Genomic DNA, 16,925 nt, shown 5'->3' with positions numbered 1-16,925 from the left:
ACTGGGCGTGTACTCTTGAGTTTTAATGAATGGAACGTGACGAAACAACGTACACATTAGGGCTGTGCATTTGCAAAACATTGTATTGCAACATATTGCAAAACAGCGTTTAGCCGTGACTGACACAGATTGTACATGCAGATATGTTACGATGTCAAAGTCATGATGGTCAGTCGCCGCAGAAAAAGAACTTTCCATTGTAATGAGAGATCTCTACGAAAAGCAGAGTATATTGTACCATTCCAAGTTCAACTCTGGCAGGTGCTTATGAATCAACAAGTGGTGATACAGGTGTTCGCGAAAAGGTGAGCGTATCCTGCCCCACCCGTCACAAACACTTGCAAAGGCAAGTCAATTGATCACCTGAAAAAGCACGGGAAAATTCAAAATAGGGAATTGCATTGGTCATCATTTCTGTCTTTAAACTATTTTGATAACAGAAAACATCAGAAACCCACCCGGTTATTATGTATAATCCAGGTATGATTGACAAAGGGGGTGAGTGAGTGAGTTGATATGCGTGGAAAGCCCGAGTCTATGCAGATCTCAGACGTTTACCACTTTGATGAAACCCACAAGCTGATGCTGACAAATCTGGAAACATAATCGGGGCGAACCGGGATTCGAACCCACAAACCAACTCTTCAAGGCGAATTGCGGCGCCTGTGCCCCCAAACAGACACCTTAAGTAGTTCCATCGGGTCTGTTATCTTCCTGCTTTTCGATTCATCTAGAACACACATATTTTGTCCATTTGATGGCAATTATATATGATGTAGTTGTTCTTAAATGAAAAATATGTAAACCCAGCCGTAAAAATATCCCAGTATAAATGATCATGGCCACTCGCCTTTTCCATTTTCCATGATCAGCATGTAAGAAAATGTTGAATGCATAAACTATGCTGGTGATCATTTACATCCGTCTCCACGGGTATGGAGCTGTATCAAATATTCGTTATTGATCACTCAAAATGCTTCTAGAGTTCACGTCATGAGTCATATGGTGACCTTTGACTACAGAGGACAACTCGATATTTAAATATGACTGTAAAACGTGACTTTCGATTTACCTTTTATGAAATAATATATTCACATTGTAACATGATAATTGTTCAGTAAACCCTTTATCAACGTTAATGTCACTGACAAAGCTTAATAGAATGTATAAAGGACCGAGCTGTTACAAGTACAATGTACAGCCATTGTTGCTGATCATTGCTTCGGGATTCCACGGTTAGAAACAGCACTCCATGCTTATCGTAAGGTAGTCTTATGTGTGATTGACCCGACATGGGTACAATGTTTGAAGCAAATTTCTGGTGTGCCCGGGAATATTGCCACTTAAGCGGCGTAAATCCATATTGACTCACTCGTATTATGTGTGGTTGATTAAAAGAGATAATTGGTTGAGTCTCATCATATCCAAAAGGATATACAGCTACTTGGTGGCAACAAGTTAAACTCAAACACTGAGACTATTGAAGTGCTGTTGAATCTATCGTCATAACAATCTAACAAAGGCAAAATGAACCCCCATAGAAAACTTGCCTAAAGTGACGGGCACGAAGAGGAACAGTCGTACCCAGGCAATCGTTCTTCTGTCCAGCTGAACGCTGTATATCCCTCATTGCACCTATGTTGCAATAGAAGTAGGCCACACCGATTAATATACAATGAAGTTATATATCACTTAGTACATCAACTGAATTTATCGTCTAGGAATATCCAACAATGATATAATCTATGTACTTAATAAAGTATAAAAGTGTGAATAATGAACATATGTACCAGGTAATAATAGTGTTTATCATTTAACTAAAGTATTTATCCATGACATAAGCGTCGGACAGAAAAACAAGCATGTCATTCCCCATGACATAAGCATGCAAATTAGGTAACCGGAAGTGAGACTTTCTTCGCCGGTGCACGTGAGCAGGTGTGTACAAACAACATGGACATCTTTGATGTTGGAAACAATGTTTTAAAAGATCAAAAGGGGAGTGCTTCTGCGACATCATCGTTGCTAAATGCATATTACAGATTGATGGTACCGATGTGATTTGACTGTGATGAAGGCAGATTATCTCAAATTCCCTGTGACACAAAGCCTAATGATGCCCTAAATAGATGTGTCGCTGTTGTGGACGGTATAATCGATGGCGCGATCCTAGACAATTAAAACAGAAACACAGCCAAGAAAACTATGATTTGAAACTGTTTCATAACATTCCAAAAGTTCAAAATGAAATTCGCCAAACGAAATACCAACACACGCACTAGACACACTTCTATGCACGTTGTTCATAAGTGTTCGAAAAACACGGGGCTATTAGGGCAGCATCGAGAGGTCCCTAAACGAAGGAGGTATGGCTATTCCTTTACGTCATGCTTGCAATTTTCAACGTGACGGGATGTAATAAGGAGGAGAAACTTGAACTAAAGGAAACTGAGCGTGGACCCGATTAGTGATGAAGGGATTGAGTCCGGCAGTCCGGATCTATTCGACGTAGTAACCCAATGAGCATAACTCTCTGGCTCTACAACACAATTCCATTTCGGGTTAAGAGGTGTCAATGATCACTACAACATGTCTTTGGGGACATCACTTTGCATGTTGATGGAGACAATCGAGAATATCCATGTGACTGGTGAGAGTCCACATGATTGTCGCGACATGAGGCCCAATATGTGGTCTAATGTTGCTGATCTCTCTCGGTGCGCTGTATGCCTCCACGCGTCCGCCCGACTTCTGTCGAATGATTATCCGTTTTACATCGGAACACACACTTTATTTTGGCATGCCTAAACATGGCAATCAGTAGTTTAATGGATATCGTATTGGGAAAAACAAACTTCCCCCTCTCATGAAAGGCAGGTATGTTGCCGCTAGTCTCCAAACATCGAAACGACTCACTAGTCACTCTGCGCGTTACAAAAACTACACACACCTTGTGCAAAAGTTGAATGACAATAATATTCCGCCAAATAAAATAGTGTAGATAACTGGTAACAAAAATATCCATTTTGTGAACAATTACTGCCATATTAGCACAAGAAAATATCCAACATAATTTCAGGAAACACTCCCTCCAACACTGTGACATCCCAGCTAGTTGATGAAAATAAAGCGGCAAAACCCTTTCCAGTAGAAATATCTGCATAAAGTAAAATCGACTGTGCGACCATATCATTTATTAGCATGTGTTTATGAATCGCCATTAAATAATGATGATTCCAGGTGTAAGCGAAAAGGTGAGCGTACCCTACCCCACCCGTTGCATCTGTCACAAACACATGCAAAGACAAGTAAATTGTTCACCTGTTATCACACGGGAACATATGGTACACATTATTAAATTGAATCTGTTCAATCCATGCATGAACTGACAGTCAAACAATGGTACTGGTCCACCCGTGTATACATTTGTTTACCTATACGATTCATACATAACTGTCGAATAACAGTATCCTCATTCTTGTAAATCCATGCTGACACCGTCATGTAACACTATGTCCATCTAGTCACCCAGAGCTTTAATGTTGTGTAGAAGATCCTCCCACACAAAGACCCTCTAGTTTTGTTGTTTTAAGGCGTCCTGAGTCTGGTTTGGATTTTTCGTTGTTTTCACAATAGTGGAAAACTTTAAAAATATTATTCACTTTGGACGTTCATCCCACATTGAGATGACACGCTGTGATTTAACTGAAATAACAGCCTAACAAAGCCCCATAGTGTTTTCCCCAACCTAATCCGTTCTTCAAGTGCAGAATCACATTAATATTTATATAAAGTAATTGCTTTGTTGCTTTATTTGGGTGGTACTTACCTTATCTTTTGATAATTCCTTACAGCGCAAGTCCCATGAGTATATACAACTTTGCAGAATTGGATAGATCGTAACGCCGTTAATGTCAATATATCATTCAAAAAACCGAAAACGGCGGTAAATCAGGTTTATTTGCCCTGTCTATCAATTTCAAAGACTGAAACGAAAATACATCGGGGGCGAAGCCTTTATTACAGAGAGGCTCCATATATGGTCAAGATTGCAGGCGATGTCCTCCAAAATTTTACGCTTGGTCGCACAAGCCCGCCCCTCCGTTCGCATCCCAGCAAGCACGCCTCCGTTCATGGTCGTAGTCGGCTGCAGTCTTCCACCTTATTAACCCTTATACATTCACCTACTCACAATCAAACAGTGACCATTAATTTTGCACATTGTACTTTCCTTCCTATGAGTAGGTTAAAAGGATTAAAATATACTCCTTTCTTTTAACATAAGAAGTGTGACAAAGGCCATTTATATCACAAATTGAATTCACTCTCCGATGAGAAAACGATGGGCGAAACATGCTATTTCTTCAGTTGCCTTTATTGTGCGGGATTCGGAACTTCCGCTGATTTTGTTGTGAGACATTTCCTTGTAATAAAATATTCACTGATCTGTGTATAAAATGACGAAGCATCGCAGTACTTATTTCGTTCCTTTTTGTGGTATCGTGAGCTCAAATCGATCATGACTTGGCAATACCTTAAACTCTGAGAGTAACGATAGTTTTCGAGTTATCGTGGAATGGAAATGTTTCTCGGGACATACATTGGAGATTTCTGAGAAAGAGGTACAAGTGAACCCCTACATGTTTGAACCTGAGACTGGCACTAGTGACGACGATAACCAGGATGATCCTCATCTTAGAAGCATGGATCACAGGTGTTTGCAGTGTGTGTGTGTGTGTGTGTGTGTGTGTGTGTGTGTGTGTGTGTGCGTGCGTGCGTGCGTGCGTGCGTGCGTGCGTGCGTACGTGTGTGTCTGTCAATTCCTGTTATTATGTATTCAATCATCGTTGTGAATTATTGGGGAATATGTTTGTGAAGTACTGAATTGTTGCAATTAATTGAATCAGTAGGCTAACTTAATGTCGTGAACTACGGATTTTGGAGATTTTGTTAATAAACTAACTGAACAGAAATGGAATTAAAGGCATCGTGTAGTAGTATTTGCATCATATTTAAGTAGGTGTATGGATCCTCGAGGTCATAGTCTGAAGAAAAGGATAACCCATGGAGCATTTACTGTATGTCCATGAAAGTTGATACATGTCATCCATAGAGCGGTTCATCTTCCCAAGGCAAGAGACTTAACTGACTTTAAATGTCCAGTTTCCACCCTTGCCGAACTAGACTGGAATTCCTGGGCTCGATTGTAGCGCCACCAGTGGCTATTTCGTGTTATGTCCCTTCTATGTCCCTTCTATACCTCTCCTATTGACTAATCAGATTCCACCCCTCGTATCACTTGCATTTGCTGCAAACAAAATGGCGGCGCCCAGTCAAGACGATCTGATTGATTATCAAGATCTATAATTTATTGTGATAAACTATGCATAGACTCGTTAGTCCAGCCAAAGTCGAACTCCATAATACCAGCCTAGTTCGACAAGGGTGGAAACTGGACCTAAGTTAACTCCCTTGCCTTGGAGGGTTGGGAGCGGGTATGCAAACTCGAAAGTTGTAGGCGTAGGCCAAGATCACACTGAAGGTCATTCGTAAAGTAAGATTTCACTAAAGTTACAATTCAGATATTAAGGAAGAGGATTTATGGATGTCAGCTTCTTAATTGTGAGGAACACAACGTTTCGGGGTATATGCTTACTGCTTCATCAGGTCAATGATTCCTGATGAAGGAGTAAGCATATACTCCGAAAAGTTGTGTTCCTCATTATAAAGAAGTTGACATCCGTAAATTACATTTAATACAGAAGTGATGCAATTAAACCGAAAGTATCCTATACACTAAAAGCCAGAGGCACAGGACTAGTTAAGTGTACTGCATTAGATACCATTAGAAATTAGAGATGATATTGGTGAGTCAAACTGGTTCATGACACAAGGTGGGATCTTTTTGGGCATTCATGAATAGGAAAAGGTGGGGATGAAGAAGCCTGTTCCTGCATGTCAAGCCAATAGTAATGCGGTAGTAATACTGTTACAGTGTAGCACCTTAATCTGAATATCAGGAATTAAGATTTATCTTGTGACTCACTGTGGCATCTTCCGTCATCTATAACCAATTTGTTTGCACTATATTTGTATGTCTCATGCAAGATCTCCTGTGGGTATTTGGGGTTTAATATAGGTCGTAAGAGGCGAACTGATGGATTGGGTGGTCAGGCTCGGTGACTGTTGATTGTGTACCATCCGACCCCGACGGCGTGGATCGTTGTTCATAATAACAATCACTGGTTTGTCTGGCCCAGACTAGGATAAGTACCGGCCTCCGTCATATTTCGACAAATATTAAAAGTCATTATTGAAGTTTTAATAGAATAGAGATATGGCTATTGATTTGGGATTATTGGTATCGGAATATCATTGAGTCAAATGACACTTTAAGTCAGAACTACTTTCAATCTTGCTCAATGAAGACTTCACGCACGCATGCACGCATGCATGCACGCACGCACACACATCTCAAGGTATTAGATCGATGTTTTCATCTATTTTGAAAGCTGATATCAGGGAGTCGGCAATTATCCCCAGTTGTAAGTTTAACAAGCCTTGGCTGTACTTTGAGCCCATGACACGGGTGGAGGCGTGTTGCATAATGGTTTAAAAATACCTTCAAATCACATTTTCTGTCTTTTCTTGTTTTCATTTAGTAAGTATGATGCTCTCGTTGTTGGCAAAAAGATACTTAGGTACATTAGATATTCAGTTTGCGGGGTTTAATGTTTAACGTTACAAAAAAAATACACTTGGCACAAATACACACAAAATTCAAGTCATTCATACACCTTATATTTCGGTTTTCAACTGTGCAGTTTTGATATATTGTGTACTGCAAAATAGTTATAATTCGCATTAAATAAAAGAAATAATAAAGAAAAATAAATTCAGTGATCTTTAATGCCCAAGTATTCTCTTTTGCGCTGTGCAATAAGAACTCAATCAAGCTACAAAAAGCGATGTGCGCGTGTCTGACCGCTGTTTATAACCCTGCTAATTAATATTGTACAAACATATGATCCTCACCTCGACATTGTAGTGGGTGGTTATGTGTACACGCCGTCGTCAGCAGGGGACACCCAAAAGGGGGCTGTTCACGAGTTACCCATTTAAGAACTCGAACCCAAGTATTTGAGCATAATGTTTTTACAACTAGGATTCCCAAGCACCAACCAAGTAGAATATGTCGTGAGTTGAAGGGAGTTAGTATACTACATACATGTAAACTCACACAGAAGTGGAGGAACGTGTGTATGGCGGGGGTGTGCAGTCGTCAGCTAGAAGTCATCTGGACAAGCACACATAGACAATTTGATAATAAATGTCAGGGTCTTAATGGTATTCATAATGTTTGCTAGCCAAGGGAAGTGCTTGTGCGTGTTTGGCGTCGTACTCATTCGACTCTTGTAAAATACGTCAAACAGAATGCCAAAAAATGCATCGTTTCAATCGTTTTAAAATATGATCAAATATCGATAGGGTTAAATTGTTCGGTTCATTTCCAACATAGTGCCTGTGTTACACCCTTTGATTGTTGATGTGGAGTGGTCATCCCGTTCAAGCGTGTGGAATATAAGGGAAACTCTTTCTGTCGTAGGGCAGTTTTGAATTCGTATACTTTACAAATCAGACGGACTATTTACCAAATGTTTCAGCGATCACTATTCGAATACATCACCAACAGAAACGCATTGAATTTTCTCAGAAAATAAGGTTTGCAGCTACATCCCGAAAGAGAATGTCATGTGTGTCCTGGGAAGTGTGAGTTCCCACTTCACTGCTATCCTCTGCACAGTTCTGTGAACAGTCCTACCCCTGAGAACAGCATTATGACACTGGCGGACACCTCAAACCAGAAGGCCCAGTAGAGACCGCTGGAGTCGTTGAAAGCCACGTAGATGACAGCACCCAGCACCACAAGTATGCCTACAACAGACGTCAATATATAACGTTCACGTATAACCTGTATAGATTATCCGCCGAAACAGATTCCGTTTGGCGCAAAGGGAAAGTAACGATTCAAATTATATGAGTGAGTGAGTGAGATGGGTTTAACGCCGCTTTTAACAGTATTCGTTATATCACGGCGAGTCAGCTTAATGTTGGAGGAAAGCACGAAGTGATGCAGGTCTCAAACGTTTACCACTTCGGTGAAACCCACGAGCGCGGGTATTGCGCTGACAAACCTAGAAACATAATCGGGTCGAACCGGGATTCGAACCCACAATCATAGGCTTCTGGTGTGTCCAAGGGACGCAACTCTGCGCAGCGAATCGCGGCGCCTTAGACGACTGGGCCACCCGTGCCCCCTCAAAGTATATGAATGGATCGCTGAAAATCAGTGATGACTCCGGGTGTTTGCGAGTGATGGGTACCGGAAACACCCACCGCTCACACAATTTGCATAACGTTTTCATGTTGACAAACCATTATCAGGTTTCGAATAAAAAGATAATAGGATTTTTGCACCCCTAAAGGGCGCAAATCTGCATGGACAGCGATGGAAGATGGTTTTGAAGAAATGATCACGTGTCTGTTATCTCTGTGAGTGTAAGTCTAATTAGAAATGAGCTTTAAATCATCAATTCAATATGTTTTCTTTGAGCTCAAGGGTCGCACAGTTTGTGTTCGTTTGTTATGTCCGAAACATTAAAATGAAATACTCACGAATGAGACGTTTTAAAAACTTGGAGAGTCTTCATAATTATTCATATCTTACAATAACAGGAACGAGGACACAGAGCTTACTGGGAGCGATAAATCTATGAATTTTCACTGGTTTGTGAGTTCTTTGTACGTTGAATCAGCTGTACATCGCCACATTATTGGAAACCATCTATCACTGGAATTTTATTTTTTTTCCACTCACCAGCTCCTATTGCCGACAAGGCTGCAATGGTCAGAAGACTCTTGTTACCGGTACGAAGATGCACGATGGAAGTGATAATTCCAAATAAGGCAATGATAACTCCCAGGACAGCCATTGCTTGCACTGCCCGCAGCCATTCTGCAACCCAAGGTGTCGGGGTGAATATACTTCGGAGATGCAGTGTTCAAACAAGAAAAGACAGGATAAAAATATTAAAAAGGATGAGCAAGCGAGTTAACTCGAGGTTGCGACGACATATTGCTTGTTAGATGATAAACGACATATATACGACATGTAAAATATAACCCAGGTATAGCGTTTGTAGATTATATCAATATTTAATAGTGAGTGAGTGAGTTGGGTTTAACGCCGCTTTTAACAGTATTCCAGTTATATCACGGCGTGTCAGCTTAATGTGGAAGGAAAGCCCGAAGTGATGCAGGTCTCAGACGTTTACCACTTCGGTGAAACCCACGAGCACGGGTTTGGTGCTGACAAACCTAGAAACATAATCGGCGCGAACCGGGATTCGAACCCACAATCATAGGTTTCTGGCGTGTCCGAGGGACGCAACTCTGCACAGCGAATCGCGGCGCCTTAGACGACTGGGCCACCCGTGCCTCCTCAATATTTAATAATACAATCTGGACGCTATTGATAGCAATATTGTGTTGATCTCCTATCTCTCAAACGTTATCGGTGACGCGCTCCGTTTCAAAGCACTGTATCAATCTAAGATAACACAAATCAAGGACGACAGGTTGACACGGTGTTAATGTGTGCTTTGACATCTTCTACAAGGACGTGTTATCATTAATACCCAAACTCTTAATGTCCATTGTCCCAATATACAGTCAAGTCCCGTTAATCCCACAGCGATGGTTGCATATGATTACGTCGTATTTACGAGTAATCGAAAATCGGACAACTATAAGATAGATAACAATACGGACACGTAATAAAAAATGAAAAATGAAATATTGTATACGAGAATTACGACTTAGTATCAGCTCAATGTCGAATTCATCGCCTTGTAAGGGATTAATGTCTCAGAACAATCATGAACATGTGCACAGAGTGTTGATAGTCCTGTCATTATTTATTTTTTGAAACATCAAAAACATGACACTATCAACTTCACTCGTTCTTCGAAATCACGCGGGGCGGCGGGGTAGCCTAGTGGTTAAAGCGTTCGCTAATCAAGCCGAAGGCCCAGTTTCGATTCACCACATGGGTACAATGTGTGAAGCCCATTCCTGGTGTCCCCAGCCGTGATATTGCTGGAATATTACTGGAATATTGCTAAAAGCGGCGTAAAATGCAACTCACTCACTCGAAATCACGCAGAGGAGATATGACGGTCGTAACACTACTCACGCCATGTATCTATCATATTTTCGTCGTAGAAAGAGGTACATTTTCCCTTATAGCAGTCTTTCCAGATGCCCGAGTGGAAACCTTCATCCCGACTCCAATATGGCGATGCTGTCCCTGCTATGTGGAGACACTGGGCCAGGATAAAAGTTAGCGATCCTAACCTCCCCCCTGGGGTGGCTGGTATGGACATGCTTCTATAATAGGCATACATGTCTAAATGGTTCTTAATCTCACAGTTGTAGGGCTGGAATGACCTGACAATCAAAGATGGATTGACTTTCCCTTGAGTGAATACATTCAGTCCTTGAGGGTAAGTGACTTAATCCTCGGCTGCTGCTGTAAGGGGGAGTGATCAGTGTCCACTGACAGTTTCATTAGATAACCCAGCTTATGTCACATCCTGTTGAATCACCTGTAGATGACTCCTTGTTGCTGTGTGCATCGGGGGCCTGTACTACTTTGACTCAGAACTTAATAATGTCTGTGTCTGGGTCACACTTGTCTCATGCAAAGAACCATCCCAGGTGAAGGAAACGATATACAATCCTGCGTCTGTTTTGCTACTGTTCTTGGTATGACAAAATGTATTATATCCAGTTAGTGCACTGTGGACTCTGGGAATAGTGATATCAGTTTGGAATGTGAGTAGTACTGATAACATGATGATGTTTCTCGCTCGTTGAGGGTCCTCAACAGATGAGTGAGTGAGTCGGGTTAAGTCTCTTTGAACATTCATGTATATCAGATACATCGCGGGGTCACATGATGTCATAGCACACGCATACCATCACACATATATACGCGAACACGCACGCACACACGCACACACGCACGCACACACGCACACACGCACGCACACACGCACGCACGCAAGCACACACGCACGCACACACGCACGCACAGGCACCCACGCCCAACCCCCAACACATTCATAAATTGTTACAGGAATGATGAGTGCGTGGTTTAAATGCATATGAATGTACATATATTACTGTCATGAGGTAGAAGTGTGTTTCAGGTATTATGATTCGGTGTTGTAAATAATTAGTATTTTCCCTTCACGAGCGCCAGGACGTATCTGTTAAACAGTATAATTTTGGCCACTTAATTAAAGCACTTATTCTCCTCACAAACTGGTGGTAATATATGATACAAATTGTGACAGATGTTACTACGCCTTCTGTGGTTATTTCAAAACATACGCGATACCGGGATGATATAGGATTCAAAAGTGTACGCATCGTGTGTACAATTCAATCCGATAGTGTAATGTAATATATTCACATAGTTTAAGTAGTTCCTTCCAATGTGTTACACGTCCCATGTATTAAACATCCCAATTTGTTATACAGAGGAGCATTGATTAGCTGAGGCCACGCCTACTTCTGGATCATTTGTTTGTGTAGGACCGCCTCCGTGGTCTAGTGGTAGAGCGTCCGCCCGGAGAGCGGAAGGTCCAGGGTTCGATCCCCGACCGCGTCATACCAAAAGACGTTAAAAGATGGTACTTGTTGTTACCCTGTCTGGCGCTCGGCATTAAAGGGCTAAAACAAGGACTTGTCGGCTCGGAGTCAGTATACTGTGTCTGAGTTGGGTATTCATGTTAAACTGCGACATGGTATCTCAGTGAGCTAGCACTATAAATCGGCATCAGTCCGGACTAGTACAAGCAGCCACACAAACACACACACGTACACCATGCACGTCGCTATATAAGTGCAATAATCTTGAACGCGACGTTAAACCCCATTTCACCTCATCTCACCTTGTTTGTGTAGCGTTATAATGAGGGGCAAACCAATCCAAGGACAACATGTACTCTCCACTGACTATAGTACAGTGAAACGACGTTATTCCAGTCACCACCGTTCCCAGTGAAAACTTTAACAAATTCCGAAATTGAAGATTTTTTGGCACGGTGTTATTTCTGTGTAAATAGTCGTTCCAAACATCAATCGTTCGAAATGCAGGGTTTCCGACCTAACGGGGTGTCTCTGTAAACAAAATGTACTGCCTTCTCAGATTGCAAAAATATGCAAATTGCAACACCCAATGTATACCTCCTAAATGGAAGCCTACATGAAAGTGTCTTAGTACACAACAGCTCGACGTTCGTTCAGATAATGTTAATCTCACACTACATGTGTGCGCGTCTACGTCTAGTCATGTGTTGTCTCCCTGACATAAAAGCTACATTGTTTCTGCTGTTTATCAAGCTAATCTTTGGGTGTGTGTGTGTGTGTGGGGGGGGGGGGGGGGGGGGGGGTAACATCGCACATAGCAATATTCCAGTTGTATGACAGCAGCCTGTATATAATCGATTCTGGACCGGACAATCCAGTGATTGGCATTATGACCAACGATCCATTAATCGGTACGTTGACACGGTATACCTATGCCATTAGCTGGACCACCCGATCGCTTCTGGCAACAAGCATTTGTAGCTGTGGACCACATGGTACCCGGTGTCTATCTACACGTGGGTGGAAGTCTGCACGAATGTGTATCGGTGAAATATACCTACGTTCATTCAGTTCCTTGCCTTCTGAGAGAGGGGAGCATCCGGAGATATCCGAGCATGTCTTCCAGATGCCGGTATGTGTCCCAGAAAGCGATGTCCAGTACGGGGCCACGACGGCCACTATATGGAAAGCCGTCCCCAAGACTATAACCCACACAAGAACTCGTGCACGTGCAGAAGGCGTGGGTATTATATAATCATACCCAAGCATGGCTCAGAAAAGTTCAACGATACGGAAGATTATTTCACTGTTATGTATGATGTGTTTGAAACCTGATGAACGGTAGTGTATTCTGAGGGGACCCTTGTCTCCAAATCCATGCATGTCCAGGGTAACAGCTATGTATTTTTAGCTGAATATTTTTAATTGTCTGAGCTCATTAAAAATTGAGCTGGGATCCACCTCTTAATATCACAAGTTGACGTCGCGCAAAGAGAGTCGGGAACCAGGTTGATTGAAAAAACGCCGAAGTTCTGGAGACGGCGACTTGACCAGTTTTGAATGCACGATTGAAAGGGATCGCTTTATCGCCTTGTTGAGGGGTCATAACGATTGTTCTTGGGGAGCAACTTGTCCACACTTGACAAGTTTGGGAGATAGGAGACGTCTTCACTGGTGGTTACACTCGTGTAACACGCCATGCTTAAATCTAGAAAGTTTTTTCTTTGTTTAACGCGCCCTCGGCAATATTCCATCTTATGACAGCTGTCTGTGAATAATCGAGTGAGGGCCAGACAATCCAGTGATTGACATCATGAAAATCGATCCTCGCAATTGGGATAGTATAGCATGCATCAACCAATGATTGAGGTAATCTAGGCATGTGTTTTATCCTGTTTTGTGTATTTAAAACTTTACTTGTTTATTGTTAAGCAAGTTTATCTTTGCAGCCATTGAAATATGCAGCTACTCGCCGACTCGTCTTGCATCAAAACATGGGTGTGTGTACTCGCGGGCAGATGACCACGGAGTACGCTGATCACAGTGTCGGATTAACGAGACTGATTAATGAGTGATTTCAGCATTTCGTTGCAAATTAGGTGTGTCGGAGTCGGAGTTGCGAGACTGTCGGATTAACGGGTCTAAATAACACTGATTAAATCGGTTCCAATCATTTGTGTCGGATAAAGCCGATTGTCGAATAAACGAGTGTCGGATTAACGAGACTTGACTGTATGTACTTATTTTGCAAGTTAAACAGTTAAACAGATCTGTCCCTTGATTCTTTGTTGTTTAAATGAAACAATACGTAAATACTGATCTAAAATTAACAACTAAAGATGCAGGAAAAAACGAAGTATTTTCTTTTTGCAAATAATCAGTGAATTCAACTATATGTATGTATGTATGTATGTATGTATGTATGTATGTATGTATGTATGTATGTATGTATGTATGTATGTATGTATGTATGTATGTATGTATGTATGTATGTATGTATGCAATAATAATAATAAAAATAATCATAATCATAATCGACCCGTGAATATTCCGGGGTAAAATAGGTCTTCAGCAACCCATGCTTGCCGTAAAAGGCGACTATGCTTGTCGTAAAAGGCGAGTGGTCAGGCTCGCTGACTTGGTTGATACATGTCATCGATCCCAATTGCGTGGATCGATGCTCATGATATCAATCACTGGATTGTCTGGTCTGGACTCGATTATTTACAGATCACCGTCATATAGCTGGAATATTGCTGAGTGCGGCGTTAAACAACAAACCAACCAACCATAATCATAATCATAATCATGGAAAATGATAAATACAAAATTCGTTGGAATAGGCCCGTATACAGCCTCAGACGATCCAGGCCAACAAACCTGATCTTGTTCTTTTTGATAAATCCAATGAAATCATTTATATTATTGAATTTTCTGTCCCTTTTGACACCAGTTTGATTGACAAGATTCAGGAAAAAGATGGCAAATGTGCAGACTTCGCGTTCGAAATGTCACGCCTGCATCCCAAGTACCAAGTTGTCCGATTCCCCATTGATCTCGGTGCCTTAGGTTTGGTACCTCCCAATATGTTGACTGACATTGGGAGAGTACCCGGGTTTGCTGTCAGGAATACAGCCCTTCTTACAATCTGAGTAATGCAGAAGGCTGCAGTGTTGGGGAGTCTTCACATTCTCCGAAAGGTTCTGGGTGGGTTCGACTAGGCAGCGCTTTCTGGGAGTAGTCCCGTTCGCTGTCTGGGCTGCGTGTAGAGGGGGCTAGGGCCCTGAGCTGATGATGAGCATAACCAGCCTGACTGCAAGGATCACCCAAACCCTCTTTGCTGCATTTTTTATTTTAATCTGTACATAATAATCACAATAATAATCATAATCATATATTTATCTCTACCTGGGGCCTGGAGAAAGCTGTGTCTATCTGCCCCATATCAGATTCATATAAACAGCGCATTCTTCGGGCAACGCGTATTATTGTTAGCTCTAGACGTACAATTTCTAGTTACAAATTACTAAACTATCAACATTCTATCACTGCATGGTTTGTCCATGGTTTGTGTTTGTAATGCTGGGTATGTGGAGGACGAGTTTCATTTTTTGTTAGTTTGCTCCGGTTATAACAAGATACGCATGGATCACTTACCACAGACATTTTATGAATATCCGACCATACAAAAATTTAATATCATTATGTCTACAACTGATTGTAAATTAATTGAACGTCTAGCTATCTATATCTATCAAGCGATGTCACTTCGTAGTACATTATTGTCACAACAATAACAGCTGTGTACATCACGTTCATTGTAATACAAATGTAACTATGGGCCGATGGCCTACACTTACGAAATAAACCGAATTGAATTGAATATCACTGCATGGTTTGTCCAGTCCAGAATCATTTATTTACAGGCCTCCGTTTCATTGCAATAATATAAAACATACATTATTTTGAATGTCGCATACTTTTACAGAATGCATCGGTATTTAAGTTGCACTAGCAGAAGTACGAAACTGCTTCTGAAATATCTGTGTACGAGTAAGTTAGATAATAACTCAACATGGCTTGGGTCAGTCAAAGAATAAATGTACTTGATTATCATTATGTACCGGTCAGCAGTTATTACACTGGTCAGCAGTTATTACACCGGTCAGCAGTTATTACACCGGTCAACAGTTATTGCACTGGTCAGCAGTTATTAAACCGGTCAGCAGTTATTACACCGTCTTGTGCAAACATCACTTGAAGATAGGCGCTTTTTAACAATGTTATGAGTATTGTACGTGACCTGAAATCGTTTGAAATAAAAGAATCGGTTGGATAATGTCCTAGCTATGCTTGCATGGCTAACCTCAGTTTTCAATACACACCCGCTGAGTTTCAACTAGTTCATATCGTCGCCTGAGAACCAAATTGTCCTATGTCCACATTTGACAAAAAATTATTTTTTTTACATTTTCTTTCCAAATGGGTGGTTTTTTTTAACATGGTTGTAAATTTCATGAAGCCCCAGTTGATGGAAAGTAGTTTTTCAAGACGCCTGTGTCCAAAAACTCATAAGTGGCATCGAACCTGAATGTTCTATGTCCATGTCCAATCAAATTCTTAAAATATGTTACATGGAGATAGGACCACATAGTTACATTGATTTGGAGATAGGACCATTTGGTTATCATTTCTGAACTGTAGAATGTGAACATTAGAGGTGAACTTTGTGAACTGTCAGCTGAAATACTGGATAAAAAGTTGATGTCTTCATTAGAATAAGCTGTCAGAAGTATGCGATTTCTCCTTTGGGTGAAAACTGTGGTCCAGAATAATGAGAATACGCCACTTCGATTTACTAATAGAGATAGAACGGTATGGATCTGAAAGCAAATGTCTTAACTTCTTTGGTACATAAAACATAACACTTATCTGTAAATGAGAAGATGGATAATCACTTTTGCTTTAAATGTATTTGTATTTGTTTGTTTTATGTAAAATAGATGCATATTGTTTTGTAAGTTAATATTATGTAGCACTCTTAAAATATTGTTTACTCAAAACTTGTAAAAGTGGAGTTTGACATAATGGTTCTCAGGCGTCGAAATTGAGTTAATCAGGGAGTGACCATTGCACAGAATGTGGGCACGGTAAAGCATAAACTAGTTCCACTCTCAATAGGCGGAACAAGTAATGCGTCGTAAAGG

General features: G+C 41.2%; 1 protein-coding gene across 3 annotated transcripts; it reads right to left on the bottom strand.

Annotated features, from left to right (window-relative positions):
• Positions 1-6,891: 6,891 nt before the first annotated feature.
• On the bottom strand, positions 6,892-13,251 carry LOC124131591 (claudin domain-containing protein 2-like). 3 transcript variants are annotated; one of them, XM_046494959.2, is made up of 3 exons: positions 12,780-13,251; positions 8,879-9,016; positions 6,892-7,935 (listed from the first exon to the last, which is right to left on the bottom strand). In XM_046494959.2, the coding sequence occupies exons 1-3, from the start codon at positions 12,985-12,987 to the stop codon at positions 7,790-7,792; spliced, it is 492 nt and encodes a 163-aa protein (XP_046350915.2). In that variant the 5' UTR covers positions 12,988-13,251; the 3' UTR covers positions 6,892-7,789. The 3 variants fall into 3 exon arrangements, with proteins under 3 accessions (XP_046350915.2, XP_046350916.2, XP_046350914.1); XM_046494960.2 differs by having other exon boundaries at positions 12,798-13,251; XM_046494958.2 differs by lacking the exon at positions 12,780-13,251 and adding an exon at positions 10,256-10,886.
• Positions 13,252-16,925: the final 3,674 nt, after the last annotated feature.

This window comes from Haliotis rufescens, unplaced genomic scaffold, assembly GCF_023055435.1.
Source record: "Haliotis rufescens isolate VD_foot unplaced genomic scaffold, xgHalRufe1.0.p SCAF_1, whole genome shotgun sequence".
Classification (NCBI taxonomy): domain Eukaryota; kingdom Metazoa; phylum Mollusca; class Gastropoda; order Lepetellida; family Haliotidae; genus Haliotis; species Haliotis rufescens.
This window is presented reverse-complemented; position numbering and strand designations above follow the sequence as displayed.